Source organism: Stegastes partitus, unplaced genomic scaffold, assembly GCF_000690725.1.
Source record: "Stegastes partitus isolate 25-593 unplaced genomic scaffold, Stegastes_partitus-1.0.2 Scaffold202, whole genome shotgun sequence".
NCBI lineage: Eukaryota > Metazoa > Chordata > Actinopteri > Pomacentridae > Stegastes > Stegastes partitus.
Window position 1 is genome coordinate 256,974 of NW_007577933.1, and position 16,760 is coordinate 273,733.

The 16,760-nt window shown below is 39.5% G+C and overlaps 1 protein-coding gene across 2 annotated transcripts in view; it reads right to left on the reverse strand.

Moving 5' to 3' along the window:
• Positions 1-2,040: 2,040 nt before the first annotated feature.
• Positions 2,041-16,760, reverse strand: part of LOC103356462 (dual specificity testis-specific protein kinase 1) — a 42,921-nt gene continuing 28,201 nt past the window's right edge. For both annotated transcript variants that reach the window (XM_008280606.1, XM_008280607.1), the window contains 6 exons: positions 16,154-16,202; positions 14,995-15,144; positions 7,927-8,100; positions 7,424-7,507; positions 7,046-7,132; positions 2,041-4,186 (listed from right to left, as the gene is read on the reverse strand). In XM_008280606.1, the coding sequence (XP_008278828.1) occupies positions 4,082-4,186; positions 7,046-7,132; positions 7,424-7,507; positions 7,927-8,100; positions 14,995-15,144; positions 16,154-16,202 (649 nt within the window). In that variant the 3' untranslated portion in view covers positions 2,041-4,081. The remainder of the gene's footprint in view (positions 4,187-7,045; positions 7,133-7,423; positions 7,508-7,926; positions 8,101-14,994; positions 15,145-16,153; positions 16,203-16,760) is intronic.

A 16,760-nucleotide genomic window follows, 5' to 3' on the forward strand; every position in this document is an offset into this window, starting at 1 on the left:
AACTGTTATGTGCAACAGAAAATAAATAAATGTGACTGAGTGCATCTTTCCATCCACTACTGATGTGTGAAAATTACAATTTGAATCAGTGCGATAAACAGTTGGTGGTATTAATTCTCGAGTGCCATGTAATTACTGCATTACTGGTAAATGGTCTGCACTTACATAACGCTTTTCTACCGTCGTGGTACTCAAAGCACTTTACAATGTTTTCTCATTGACCCATTCACACACACATTCACAAACCAACAGAGCTGCCATGCAAGGTGGCAGTCTGCAATTGGGAGCAACTTCAGGCTCAATGTTTTGCCCAAGGACACATCGACATGTGGAGGGCCGAACCACCAACCTTGCAATTAGAGGACAGTTCACTCTAATTGCATAAGAAGAGGACGTAACAAGATGATGTAAGTAAAGAACTCCAGCACCAACTGAGAAAACAATACTGAAAATCTTATATAGAAATATGGCATTTCTGACATGTGAGAGTTTACTATGTTAAGTCTAGAACTTGTTTTACCACTTCCCTTCCCCGGAATAGCTTTCATACAGTCTCTAACATAGGTTGCGTATTGTTGTATAAAAATCTAATGTTAGAACTTCACTATTTTAGTTTCTGTTGTGCTGACATGAGTTTTGTTCTTCAGTAAGATTTTGTTCAATAAACTGCAAACTGACACAGGAATGTAGTCATATTTCTGTATAACAGCCTTGTAGGGTGTATGTGTGACAACACAGAGGGAGTTAGCTGGTGTTCAGTTCGGCACATTTTTGAAAGAAAAGTTCATTCTGCCACTCCATTTCAAAGTTGTGTGCAGTAATGTTATTTTGTAGGAAACCAAGCACTTAGCAAACAAGTTAGCAATTACATGTTTTGTGTATTTTCAGGTGGACAACTAACATAACACTGCTGTAGCTAGACAGTGGAGTGAAAGCTTTTTTCGGTTTCATGTGACAGTTTGGCAAAGAGCCTTTGAACTTCAGACCTTTTGTAGGCCTTGTAGCCTTGTAAAGCAACGGGTGGAGTGGTTGAAAACTGCGGCTGTGCAGGTGCAAGGAGAAACTTGGAAGTGCATTTTTTATACAACCAGACGATGTCAGTTAAAGGCTTCTCTTGTTCCTGTTCCAGCTGACTTGCTCCTAACAGATTGAAGCTACAGCCTCAAACAGGCGGTTTCCTTCAGAGGGGAATAAGAAACTTACCCTGCTGAGACCACTGCTGCGTCTGACGATCCACGTTCAGACAGGGCGCTGCTTCTTCCTAACTGCTGCTCTGTTTAAATAAATGAAGCACTGCCTTCTGTCAGAGAATCAGTCCGTGCAACTGGCCTTCAGAGAATCTGCATCACAAAATCAGCCCTGGAACGCATCTGACATCACAGATGGATGATATAACAGTACAACAGTATTAAAGGGAGCATTCATTTTGTCTTCATGCTCTCAGTTGGGTAGTTGGATGACTTACATTTTACAATGGAATGAATGTGAGAAAATAAAATGTCTTTTTGTTTTTCACATCGCAAGTTTTGAGGGATCTTGGATAACAACATAAATATAATGAGCCAAATTGTCTATAGTACTGTCATTGGCTCCAAAATGTATTTTCCCCATAGACCGCTATTGTGGTAAAGGCCTCAGCAAACTGTTGGCACTGCACCTCTCACTGCTAACAAAGGCAGTTTTTACAGTAGGAGAACACGAATGCACATGTGCACAAACAAACCCAGAAACTTTTAAACTTTTTCAAGCACTAGGTGAGTAAATTCCATGTAGTAACATTGCAGTGGCCAGATGTGCAAAACAGATTGAGACCATATTTGCCAAGGCTCAATGTTGCAATTGCTGCCAAAGGTACATCTACTAAATATTGGCTTTAAGGGGGTGAACACTTTGGCAATCACTTATTTCATATTACTTTGAAGAAATCCGTTTCATCTTTGACAAAGGCTTTTTTTTTGTAAATACTTAAAAAAAAAAAGCCAAATTAAATTGACAATGATTCAATGCTTAAAAACAATAAACAGGAAATTTTCCAAGGCAGGGGGTTGAATACTTTTAATAGGTCCTGTGACATCACTCTCTGGATTGTTCACTAACTTTTTAAGGCTTTAAAAGAAAAGAAAGGAATTTTGAGGAGTTCTGTCATGTCGCCATGAAACTGGACTTAACAAGCCATGAGTTTATCTGACTGGAAACTCCACCACACTACACACACACACACACTGCACATACACATATATACAGTACCAACCTGCCGATCACAAGGTAATCCTGCCCTAGAACATACTCTGCTTTGCTGTGTGTTTTACTCTAAATATCATAGTGTATTCAAAAGTCTTCTATCAAGCGACTGAGACCATTACGTCACTGGCAGGGGGAAAGTAGAATCCCTTTCTCATGGACTTCTATACAATCAGACTTCCATTTTCAACCAGAGGAGTCGCCCCCTGCTGGCTGTTAGAAACAACACAGGTCTAAAGCACTTGGCTTCACTTTTCAGATCTACAGGTTATGTCCATCTTTTATATACAGTCTATAGTCACAACTTCCTCCTATTGTACAAATATGATCAAAATTCTATTTGGCTTCGCTTTTGAGGAGCTGTCATGTTTTTCATTTTCATACTCAGTCTGTTGTGATATCTTTTACTCTGGTACCCAGCTCTCTTTAACAGAGACATCTTTCTGTGCATCCATGTGTAATTACACAGAAATATATAACATGATGAAGTCGTCTTATGATACACATTCATACAAACTTTTTTTTCCCAAACTTTATTGAAGTAGATTAAATGAAAATGGTTCCATTTGTTTTCCATGATGGAATGTGAAAACTAAAAACAGTGACTACTAAATGCAAAATGAATATTTATGCCCTCGAATGGAGAGCTGTCTGCTAAATGGGAAATAAAGTTATAGATCATTTCATTTTTTTTTCATCATAAAAGGCAAAATAAAGTTAATAGGATATAAATCAAATGCATCATGTATCATAGCTGCCTGAAAAATCTCTGGGACCACACACATAACCACAACAAGAAAAAGAATGTGTGGCAGAATAGAAAAACAAAAAGAAAGAAAAAAGCAGAGTGAAAGAGAAAAGCTTAAATATTTACATGCACATATTCAGATCAAAATAACTCCATTAAACCCAGAAAAATAACACAAAATATGACGAAGCAAAAGCCGATGCAGACATTAGACTGTGCATATTTAACTAAAACATTTATGTGATTTCACTGGAGAGACATTTGAAGTTCTTGTGAGCAAAATCCACTTGATAATTCAAACTGCAAAGTAATTCTTTTTAATAAAGCTAAAGGCGCTAAATTATTATTCTTTTGTTCCTGGAAATGAGATATGTTGGGAGGTTTTCATTATTTTTCAACAAAACCAGTCATTTTATGGGAAAACAAATAGCTAAAACTGAACCACATGATATACTGTAACTGGAACTGTGATTATGAATTGTTAACCTGAATCCAACTCTTTCAAGTCAAACTTAAATCTCATACTCAAGTTTGCTCTGCTTTCTAAAGGATTTTTGTGTCCCATCGTGTATGAAGCGATCCCTTTGTTGAAGTCCAAGCAGAGAGCAGAGCGCTCATTTAACAAATGAAGCTTCCTGATGGAGAAGAGTCCAGACCTGTAGGATCGAAAGGGACAAGGAGAGCAGACAGAGGAGGAATATAACGTCAACAGACCTGATGATCTGTGTCGTCAGTTACAAACAAACCCCTACAAAGAAAGGAGGAGAGGGTGAGCCAGTTTAGTCAAAAAAACAACAAAAACGAGTGTATTCACTCCTAACTACTAATGATCTGTACACAAAGGTGGTCAAAGCAAAGTGTCCACAGACGTCAGGAGAGTTTCCACTGCTCTCTGGAAACACACTATACTTGCAGCAGCTCAGTGGAGACAAGTTCAGCCATGTCGTGTGTTGTGTGGAGGAGCAGAGGGATGCCACGGATTATCCAAGTGTGTTTTTTGTTCCGTCCAGGCTACCGTCCAGACAGCAACCAATACTGATCCCAGAGCCTCCGCTGCTGATGCAGGACAAGCGGGATTTACAGACGCACCGCTCAGCTCGTGGTCAGGTCAGATTTCGGTGGTGGCTCCAGACTCTCGGCGACTTCGCTCATCTCGTCCAGCAACTCTGTAAACGCTGGACGTCGGAAGGACTCCATCTTAGAAATGAAAAAGGAATGGGAATCTGTGAGGGTGTACATTTAGAATTAATCAGAAAACATGACAAACTTTAGCGAAAGGTACTGAGGCAGGAAAGGGTAGGTCAGCTTGAGAGATGTAGAGCGGTGGGAACAAAATTTTGTTTGTTTGTTTTGTTTATTCCTGTTTACTTTGTCATAAAGAACAACAACTAATGTCACATCTGGGACATTTCAGGACGTCCTAGCAAACAGACCAACAGCAAAGTCAGGTTCTTGTTGCCTTTTTTCAGGTTCCTATAAATACAAGCCCGTCACTATCAGGCACATTGCATCAGATCCTTCTGTTTCGTTCTGTCCCTGGATCCTCCTCCTTGATGATGTCACATAGATCATAAAACACGACAAGCTCTGATTGGTCAGGGGGCAATGTGTTGTTTGTCATGTCTCTCGGCCAAGTCACCGCAACACACACAAACCAACAATGAAAGCATCCTGACAAATTGGACAGCATTTGTGCAGCAAATACTGATTTTTTTGTGTTATCAGTGCATTTTCATATTTGGTTGAGTTTTCTCACTTTGCAATATTTTGTTCAATCCTCTGAACTTCAAGCAATGCCTAGACATTTTTGTACCTGTCATCTTTTTAGTCACCGTGGGCTCATTTTTCGCTGCAGTATAAAGTATTGCACCTTGATGGAAACCGCACTACTTTTTCTGACAGAACCATACATCACACATCATACCATCACAGACAATCAGAAAGCTTAAAATCCAACTATTCTTTCTGTTTTTGCAGTTTCTGGCTCTGATAAATGATTTAACTTGGTGATTTTTGAAGCGGGCCTGCAGGGTGGCACAGTTGGTAGAACTGTTGCCTCGCAGCAAGAAGGTTGCCGGTTCATGTCCCGGTGGGGGCACCGGGATCTTTCTGCGTGGAGTTTGCATGTTCTCCCCGTGCAGCGTGGGTTCTCTNTTTTTCGCTGCAGTATAAAGTATTGCACCTTGATGGAAACCGCACTACTTTTTCTGACAGAACCATACATCACACATCATACCATCACAGACAATTAGAAAGCTTAAAATCCAACAACTCTTTCTGTTTTTGCAGTTTCTGGCTCTGATAAATGATTTAACTGGGTGATTTTTGAAGCAGACAAAACTGCCAGCGGGTTTTGTGGTTAAGAGCCCTAAATGCTGTGTCTGTGTTGTCAGAGTAAAAGTGGTAAAGTTATGTTCTGTCTGGTATTTCAAGTTGCAGTGTGTTGAGCTGTCAGGACCACTGTAGGGAAGTCCAAGCAGTACCCAGAAAAGTACACTTGAAATCACTTTGTCAACCTTATGCTATTTCATCTCCCAAGGTCCACACTAGCATGTATCATTATGTAACTTTGAAGCTTACAGACCAGCTCATGGCTTCTACAAGCCCATGTAACGTAAATGTGATCCTCCGCCTGTCTGTAAGGCTGCATACAGGCCCTCTTCAGAGGTCTGTGTGCAGCCCAGAATTAGAAACTGTGTGGACAGTCCACACAAAAAGTACATCGACTGTGTATGTGGCAGAAAAGTGATCTGGACATTTTTTTGGGTGCTCCCAATGTATGTCACAGTGCTTACAGTGTATTTCAGACATGCTCCTGTTACTGTTTAGCATTGCACATGCTGTTTACTGTGTCAAGTCAGACACAATAAATGAAGCAGACGTTCTTCTTAGTCAAGAGGTCACTATCATGTTTTGCAGAAAGCATGTGTGGAATGTGTTTATGTACACAAACCCCCCAGTGTAGTATGTATAGCACATGTGTGCTGTCCTCATATATGGAAACCACGAACTGCTCTTCAGGTCAAGCTCTTAGCTTCATGACTACCAGGCTGCAACAAACTGAGCCAGACACCAAAGTCTACAAAGTCTCTTTAACCAAGACAGACTTTTTTCAGCTGGAAAACATGAACACAATGTTAGAGCATTGGTAAACTCTGAGCTCACAAGTTGTAAACTGCTGTTTTCCTAACTGGACTAAGATCCAGATTACGAAGCTTCTTTGGAACAAATTGCTTGATGACATGACATCTGTCCCAACTGTGTTCACATTGAAAAGCAAACTGTAAAGTGTTCTCAGGTGCATAATAAGCCTTTGTAGTCACAACAGCACCTTCAGTTTTTTTTTGTTTTGTTTAGTTTTTTTTAGTGCATTCATGTAAAGCAGGAGTCTCAAACTTGCAGCCTGGGAGCCAATTGCAGTAACAATATTTTGTGGCCTCCTACTTGACATCAAAGTTCAGTGTTAGTTAGTTATTTTTCTCACACGCACCTACGCGAGTCGTTGCCCTGGGAGTTTTATTTTTTTCATCACTTGTGATCCACCATAGCTCAGGCTCATGACAGCAACATGAATTAGCAATGTTAGTCACTTGAAACGTGATTTGGGAGTGTCACCAAGTGGAGAGAAATACATCCTGTCACGCAGTGCAAATGCATTTTTTTCTGTGTGAAAAGCTCGTCTCCACCGTGAACTTTAACAAGTCAAAGTACAGGTTTAAACTTACTGATGAGCATCTTCAAGCCATACTGAGGGTCTTAATTCCCTCCTCTGTCAAGCCAAATGTGGCTCAGCTGTGTAAGAGGTAGCGCTGCCAGGTCTCTGGCAGCAAGGAGTAGGTAGGAGAAGCCTATGTTCTGAAGAACCTTTCATGTTCAGAAATGTTATTAATAAAGATTGAGAAGATTGGATCAGTTGTGCTTTTTCTGGAATACTTCAAACCCTTTTTTGTGGAATACTTGATGCGGCCCAGCCTCATTCAGACTCTATCTCCAGCGGCCCCCAGGCAAGTTGAATTTGAGACCCCTGATGTAAAGTATCCCCCTCCGTCTACCTACCATACAGCAGCTAGCTGCTAACTCCAGGAGACGCTGAGGGCAGTCAGTCACCAGCTCCCTGAATGCGTTCACATCCAGCCCATAGTCCTGAAATGCATCAACATCAACGGTCACTGTGTGTACTGTAACAGGAAACACTTTACTATCCTTAGAAAAGACGTGTCATGTCGGTAATCTGCTAAATTTCCAAGAACAATAAACATTTGTGTGTTTGATCACATGGCAGAAGTTGATCACGACACATATGAGCAGAATACATGCTGCTATTCACCTGCTGTTCGGATGCAAATGAACAATGCTTATGTTGAATATTCACTCATTATAATTCCTACAGCTGGAGGTCTCTGCTGTCACACTGGGTTTCTTACTGAACTCTACCTGGGTTCTGGGGAGTATCTCTGGGTCAGCAGGGATCCTGGCCAGGACTTCACAGAGAACAATGCCAAAGGAGAAAACGTCCACCTGAAACATAAAAACAAAACAAAAAAAACATAATCCCTGGATGTATTGGTTGTCTTGACAAGCAACAAGCCACTCAAGAATGTACTTTAAAAAAAAAATAAAAAAAGTTTTTTTATTAACATTGACATTCAGCTTGTCATTCGTAATAATTTGTTGCTTTTCTTTGTCTCAAAACAAGTCATCACACTGAGCTTTAAATGGCATTTAATACACAAAACAAGAGAGTCACTGAAAAATAAAATCAATAACAGAACAACTTGCAGTGCCTCGATTTATTTATGTATTTTTTTAGACCTAATTAAATGACTGTAAGATGTTGTGCATTTAACCCACTTTCTGATCACTTCTTGTTGAATATATGAAACGTTACAGCGACCGTGGTTAGGCAGTGTGTTACTGTGTATCAACAGGACTGTTACCTTGCGGTCGTATGGCTCTCCTCTGAGCATCTCAGGGGCCATCCAGAAGGCTGAGCCCACCAGTGAGAGCTTCCTGCCGGGGTCTTTCACTGGCAGCTCTACTACTTCCCTGGCCAGGCCAAAATCTGTCACCAGAGCCTCCCGACCCCGAGATGTCACCCGGATCAGACAGTTCTGGAGGGACACAATGGCACAGTACAAGAAAAAGAACTGTAAAGTGATGTTTTGCCAGCAGAGGGCAGTGTAAGGCTGATGGCTGAAAAAGCAGGCCGCATTAACCGTCCATTTTCTCCACTTTGTCTTTATGTTAACAAGAAAGATCTCTATATGTATTTCCACTGTGTATGCATGTGTTTCCTGGAACTGCTGCCAGACAAACAGTCTCTCTTTAGCCTCTCCACTTGTCAATAGACTTGATAGGATCTGCTGTCAGCACCTTTCTGGCTCACTAAATAATTCACCTGGACCACATGTGAGAGCTCAGTACCCATCAGAAACTCAGTCTTGTCTGGCTGGTTGTGTGTTACACTGAGCAACTGACTCATGTGTGATTTTCTATAAAAACCGTCATACTTTGAGGAAAAATACAACTCCTGGTTGACTGAAGGCTGAGAGCAGGAGGTGTGATGAGAGGGAGGAAGTGGGAGAGCTGCTAAGAGCTGTAGTTGCATAACAACAGTGGGTGGCCCCAAGAGTGTGTAATGTATAAGTGTGATGTTGATGCACGGGCATACACGCTCTAGCACAGGTTTGCATGTACCTACGTCTATGTTGTTCTGTTTGCAAGGGTCTGTGTGTGTGTGTTTGCGTGGCTGGGTGTGTGTGGAAGTGACGTATCAACCATCTGGCTCCCATTGCACAAGAAGTGTTTTCCATCCAGTAGCCTGTCATTACGAGGCTCTCTTGGTGGAAAACTTCAGTCCCAGACTCCAGCTCTAAATTTAACCGCGGCCCTTCACCTCTCTGCCAAGAAAAGCAACAGTTTGGGGAACAAAAATAGAAAGCGCTCATAGATGCTAAGAGAAAGGGAGAAAAAAAAAGGCACTAATTTAAAGGGGCCCAAACTTCTCCAGGACATTTAACTCTGGTTGTAGTAACTTGTAGATCTACTCAGGCATACTCACAATGGCTGCATTAGTTCGGGCAGCTTTTGAATCTATTTTGCCTTTTGGACATCCTGAAATACTGGCGTCACAAATCTCAATGCCCAGCAACTCATTAAATCCCAGTTTAACTTTCTGTCACTGACTTTGTTCTAACACAGTGTATAATGCAGGTGTTTTCCTACTTTTGTTTTGGCTAGAATAAATCTTTGACCTTGGGTACACATTACAGATTTTTCTGCAACTGTTTTGGGTTACTTTGCTTTTCACGTTCTGTATTTTTAAGCCAGTTTTGTAAAAAGTTTACTCAGAATTTCCCTTTGTCCACAGAGGACAGGTATTGTATTTCAAGTGTCTCTTATCCATTGATCCCATGTTGAAGGTTTTAGAGTTCTGAAACTGGCACTGACTGGATGTGGGCATGTTTTATTCAAATGAGTCTTGTATTTAGGCTGTTTTTTTTTTTTTTGCTAGATTTAAACCAGATGTCACTATTTGTAGTAAACATAAAATTTTATGCCAAAGCATCTGTCTGAATCTGCCTATCTGCTGTGATAGTCTGTCAAAAGTGATATTATTCATGCATACAATCATGTGCATATTTATATCATACAGCATGGTGCCGCTGCTGTCAGGACAACGAAAGGAGGGCATGAATCCAGACTGCAGGAGGCTGACGACCAGCTCAGGGGGTATAAGGTGGTCATCAAAGAGAGAGGAGGAAGTGACCTCCCTTTGTGAAAGTCTCCATGTCCAAACAGAGGAGAGCTGGAGCTCAGTGGCAGGGAGAGCACCAAAGGGTCAGAGCAGCCTGGGAGGAGGAGGGTCGAGAGAGCAGACGCCTGTGAGAACAGCTGGAAGGTGCTGGAGGCAGACTTCAAGAAAAAAGTCATCTGGAAAGTCATCGAGCTATAGATGAAGAGTGAGGCTCTTGAAGTTGTGACCAGTGTGATCAGTAAAAGGGAAAGCCGAGCAGCAGATACCAAAGCAAAATGATGGCTCTGATCAAGCAGAATTTGGTTCAGCTGAGCCACAAGAATGAGCTTCTCAGCCAGCATCAGGAGGGCTGGACAAGAAGATGTAGCACTCTGGAAGAGCTGCTGACCAGGAAGGAGGACAGAGAAAAGGGAAAGAATCCAGCTCATAACAGTGTGCAGAACACCCAGCCTCAGGTACGCTCTGCAACTCATCATTTGGCTTTCAATAATGTATTCACAAAGGTTTTTGGAGGCTATATCAAAATGGACTGTTTGTCTGTGCAGAACGGTACAAAAAAGCGGTAAAGGGTTAGTTTTTAAACACCAACACATTATCATTGTTGTTGTAAAGACATAATACCAATAACTTGTAAAAGTCTGGCAGGGATTGAACTCTTCTGATCAGTATTATGTTGTAACTCTGCACAAGTAAATGGTATCAACATCACAAAACGACCAGAGGTTCCATCATCAATGACTTTGTGACATCTGTTTTACTGCTAAACTACAACCAAGCAAAACATCAGTAGTTTCTGCACTCTGGCTTTGTAATCTGTGAGTTGTAGGACTTGACAGCACACTTTGTGATAGCTAATGCAGCTTTTTAACTTTCAATTCCAATCTTACTTTTAACTTACTGAACAGCTTAGTTATTTCTTACCATTTGTTTCATTCATTGCTGTTAGCCAAGCTGTATATCAATTACTCTTAGCATGTGTTTTTTTTTGTTTCTTTTTTTAAATCAGCTACTAATTAAATTATTTCCATTACTTGCAGGTAAACTGTTTACTTTTAGTAGACACTTCAGTCATTACTTGTAGCTGAATTGTTTATCCATTACTTAGCATCTATTTCATCCAATACTTTCAACTAAATAAAGTACCTCTACAGCTTTTCCCATTTTTATTTTAACCCTTTACTCATTACTCTTCATTATCATTATTAGATAACCTGTTAAACAATCCAAACAAAAGTGTACATACACTACACACTGAGACACATGTCTTTGTCACAAAAAAAAAACAAAAAAACAAAAAAACAATTGTGCATTTTAAAACATTTAATATAGGAAATATGAAATAAGTTTGAATAAGTGTCTCTTTCATTTCAGTCAAAAACCCGAATTCTAACCTGATTTAGTCATTTTTTAAAAATAATTGTTGATGTGTTTGGGGTCATTGTCTTGTTGGAACACCCAACTGCATCCAAGAGCAAACCATCTGACTAGTAATTTTCCGTTTTCCTGTAGAATGTACAGGTAATCCATCTCCTTCATTGTTCCATTTACTTTGTGTAAAGCACCAGTTCCAATGGCAGCACAGGAGCCCCAGAACATTATAATACCACCACCATGCTTGACGGTAGGTTTGGTGTTCTTGGGGTTAAAAGCCTCACCTTCTCTCCTCCAAACATATTTCTGGTAATTGTGGCCAGATCAATTCATCTGACCACAGAACTGTCCTCCAGAAGGTCTTTTCTTTGTCTATGTGATCAGCAGCAAACTTCAGTTGAGCTTTCAGGTGCCACTTCTGAAAGAGGTGGTGGTAGGTGATAGTTTGTGCTGTCTTACTGATTGTGGCAGTGACTCAACTGTACTATGAACTTTATAGGTATACACAGTTGATTTTATATCTGAGGCATCTTTGAAACGGCTCCAGGTAACTTTTGTGACTGTTTAAGGCAATGATTTTGATTGTAGTAGTTTAGAGGAGTCAGCAGCTGTAGTCAGCTGCAGTCACTTACAAGAAGCTGAGATTACCACAACTTCCTACATTACCAAAACTGGTAATTCACATTGCAGTATGTATATTTTTGACTCGGCAGATTTCATCATATTTCTAAAAGACTTTTAATAAACTTTTAATAAACAAGATGTTTGCAAAAAAATGTTTATTCATCACTTTTACTGTTTCATCCTGTTTCATGTGCCATCCTGTTTTAAGTGTTCCCTATCATCACTTATCTGACTAAGTTGTTTATCCATTACTTTTAGCAAATGTTAGGAAATTAGGCAATGGATATAGCAGAGTCAATATAGCATTGTATCTGTCATCAGTTTTTTAAAAAATGTTCTCAAATCTTTGCATGTACCCCTGGGGCACCAATACTCCTGGTTGGGAAACACTGCTATAAGCTATGGACTGTAAATAATAATTAAACAAAAGGTCATTCATCTTTGTTTAGTCCAATAGATCCAAAACTGAGAGTTTATTGGTAGATAGGTCAGACGATAAAGGCGTCAAATTAAAGTTGTGCGATCTTTCTATGTGTTGATAGTAAAAACATTTTTTTCTCTGTAGGTCCTCCACTTTGCATGCCAGGTATAGCTGACACATTCCCCTCTGTTCTCATGTTTGGCAATTTTAAAGTAAAGTCTCTCATGGATTTGGGTGTGTGAAAACTTTAAGTGCTTTATCCGTTGTTACGACAAAAAGATTATTAGCCCAGCTTTGTATCTCCAACCCAGTTGTCACAAATCATTATAGATCAACATTGTTGATGGATCAATCTAGTTTCTGTAGCTGGGGTGTGACGTAAATGAACTATGGCCTCTGTGTGAATGAGGAGAATGGGGACGGAGCGAAATGAGTAGCCTCAGGGTGACATGCATGGCGAGAGGGTTCGGTGCTCAGGAAGAGGCCTCTTTTCTCACACAAATCCAGAGTCCACGTGAGTGCCAACAAGTTATGTGTGCAGCAACAGCCCTTAGTTAGAAACAATCTATTAACATAACAATAGTGACTGTCATGTTGTCCCTTTGCATTACATTCTGGAAAGCCTGGCAACCAGGGCAGAGACAGCTCCCACACACAAGAATACCTACGCACCAGATTATGGATGAGGATCTCCTTGGCCTCATACTGGGTTTTACACAGAGTATAACTAACTGTTACAGAGAATAACCGAGAAAACAGAGATTTCCTGTAAAGTTAATATGTACAAGATGCAGTTAGTCATTGACAGTTAAGCAAAAACTATTTTTTTAATACACAAAAATGATTTTAAACACAGTATATTTGAGCAATGGATCAATGAAATAGAATGCCTTTTTTTTTTTTGAAAGACTGCTGTTAAGGTATAACCCACCATATTCACATGAAAGTCCATCAATGACCCATACTATTTGATTGAACAACCAGGTGTTGAAAATAAAATATAAAGCAAATATAACTTGTTACAACAGAAACAGCATGAACATGAACAAGCTAGGGTGAAAAACTTTATAACACTGGCTCAGGAATTCACTGAATATAGCTTATATAACCAGTATAGTAAAAACCATGGTCCTTTAAGTTATATTTATTCATTTATCTATTCTATTCAGCTTTTTCTTTTTCTTTTTTTAAAGTTTTGCTAAATAATACATATTGTATTATAATATTGACTTTCTGGGAAAATTATTTATAAAAAGTACCTGGGTGCATATGATCAGAGCAGTCAGCAAGTATCCCCAAGGGAGATCACTAATGCAGTTAGCAAAATTGCAGCTAATTTCTGTGATTACTGTCAGTCAGACTGAAAAAAAAAATATGAAAGGATTCATGGACAAATCATGTATTTTGGAAATGTGCTGGGGGCCCATGCTAGTCACCCTGATATGTGCTATTTGCACGCTGTGTTGTGCAACTTCTCATTTCCCCAAATCTCTGTAACAGAAAGACTAGACAGTAGAAATTAAAAAGACGAAATTAGAAGCTGAAGCTGTCTAATGCTTTTTTGGGGTAGCTGCCTTAGCAGAGAGATATTTATGTCAGAATAAACGGGACTGACAGATTATCGGCCTGGCCAATTACTGAGGGCGACATTTGGGATTTTTCTGATTTTTGGGACTGTTCCTTTTGTTGACCATTTCTAACTAAATAAAATAAAATGTGCTACTTTAGGTCTGATTTAGCAGGCTCCTGCTCTCTCTGCACTCAATATTTGGTCTCAAGCAATGTCCTGCCCACAGCACTATCTGATTGGTTGGATATCACAAGTAACAGCCAATCACAGAAAGCTATTGTTTACACAGAGAGACAGGGAATGTATTGCAAAGCGGAGCACCTCTGGTGAATTAGTGGCGCTGTGTTCGGAAGTGATTTAGAAGACACTGCCAAAGCTGTAACAAATTACAGTCTTCCACAAGCATGCTTAACATTCCTGTTATACAGAAAACACCCCAATTATTCACTTGTTGGTGCCAGTGCAACAGGATATTTTACCAAGAGCGCTAGGATAAGGCTATCAATAAGAGGCTTGCTGTGCCTCTTAGCCTGCGGATATAACTACATAACTGTAACATCTTTCTAAAATAAGATAAACTTTAACATTGTTCAAACGGACAAACATGTCATGGCAGAGACACAACCTGCAATAACTGAACTTTAGTCATATGCATGCAGCAATGCATTCGTACTGAGTAATTGTAAGCTCTTGTTAACAAAAAATTGAGTTCACTGCAACTCTTACTACAGTCTTTAGTTACACTTCACTTCGTTTTTAGGTTTTTGTGTGTATTTTCTATTTCACAGCTAGTCCTGTGAGGAATGGTAATTAAATCCAGAATTTGTAAACTCTTATAACAATATTCTTATGATAACACCAATATGCAAGTTTCTATTTCTCCTGAGACTGGAAATTGACGGTCACATGCTAGAGGTCCTTCTGGACATGGCTTCCAAAACCCTTAGAAAACTACATCCATGTCAGATTTGCTTGTTTTTTATTCATTTTTTGTTTTGTCATACAAAACTTTTTTCTTAACTGGCTGTGAAATCGTGGTGAACACACGACCTAAAGACATATAAATTAAACATCTGAACTATGCTACACTTATTGAGTTTTCAGCCATCCATTTCTCTGTTCACAAGTTCCCAGCATCACCTGTAGAGCTGCAGCTGGACAAGTACCAACTACAGCCTGTGTGTCTCTGTTGGATAGACTGAGCAGGAGCGACAGCAGCTGATGAAACATAAATAGAGCTTAATGCAGAGTGGCGGTCTCACCTTCGAGTTGAGGTCTCTGTGGTAAATGTTCTTGTAGTGCAGGTAGATCATTCCTCTGCTGATGTCACAGGCCAGGTCCACCTTCTCTCTCCAACACAGAGGAACATCCTTCCTGGCCAGAAGCTCCTCCAGACAGCCACCGTTCACATACTGAAACATGCAGCAAATACCAGCTTGTACACTGAGGCAGGAAGAAACCTTCATCAACATAAATGTAAACGTTGTCAGATTAATTTGTATTTAAAAGGAAACAGTAATAATACATCAGTTGTTATTATATATGAATATGAGTTTAACACAGGAGGACACTGCAAAAATATTAGATAATGTCAACATGTAACCTCCTGAAGCACAAGTCTAAAATGACTGTGTACTTGCTTACAACAACCTTTAACTTCACTTTTTCTTTTTACAAAAAACCCCCCCGAAAACGTCATCAATATGACAAACTTTCCTTTTATAACAAGAAATTCATCAAATATTTTCAGGATCTCTTTTACACTATGTTGATATATTTTGCATATGTTATGAAATTCCAGTTTTCAGCGTTTATCAGAAACTTTTCCTGTTTTTATGACATATTTTGTCAACATTATGAGATACCAGTTTAGTCTGTTTTCACAAGAAACCTTTCACATTACTATGATATATTTTGCCATTATTACAAAATGCATATCTTTTGTATGTTATTATAAACAGATAGTAAAGTGAGACTGTAGTCCTGAGAAATCATATAACGTGATTTATTGTAACATAATGATCAAGACATATGGCTATGGTTTGCTTTCATTCTGTTTGTGCACTTAAATTAGCAGTGATTGTCATTTGGTGACTAAAAAAGATGAAGTAATATGTTAACTGAGACAATGCCTAGTAACTGGTTAAACTGGTATCTTATAAAAACAGAAGCATCATAATAACATGAAAAAAAAAATTGTATGCGTCCTGTTAAAACATTAAACTGAGGGAAATCTATTTTTTTCAAAGTGGCTGCAACGAGCCCACATCTGGTTACGCAATGAACTCACTCACCATTTCATTATCACTCTTAGTTAACATTTGTATGATGTGTGTTTTCCACACTCAGAGCAGTGCCAACCTGTGAACATACACCGTAACAGTGACTCACAACGGGCAAACAAAGAAAGATAACACTCACCTCTAAGATTGGATAGAGTTTGTCTTCTTTCACACAGATTCCCAGATATCTAGAAAACGAGGAACTATGTTTATTACTGCTTTATTACTGAAGTGAAAAATTAGGCCACTTTTAAGGTCCTAGGAGAGCGAGGGAAGGTTTGGTTAAGAATTATATAATGTAGATTTTCATTTGTGTGTGCTTGCTGTCATTTATTTGGATTTCATGACGTGATAGATGGGGTACGACCTATTGTAAATAAACTTAGCAAAAGAAAGAAAGCACCATTGTACACAAGCCTCAAAGAGCTTCTGGTGTGACTGTACACACGTACAAATGTAGACAAATCAGAGGTCATTCAACAACTGGTTCGTACTGACGACTGACATTTAATAGCTTACTATTTCTGGCAGTTCACATACACACCGGTCATTTTTTAACACATGTGAAGGAGTGTAAACAGAATTAAAATACAGATAAATGTCATATAGGTAGCTCTTCTTTGGCTAAATAATGAGCAGTGGTAAATTTTATTATCATTTCTAACTCCTAACTGATTCGTTTGTCGCTGCCCCGTCACAGCACAGGACATTGGGGTTTTTTTTTAATATTTCAATTTGGACAGTAA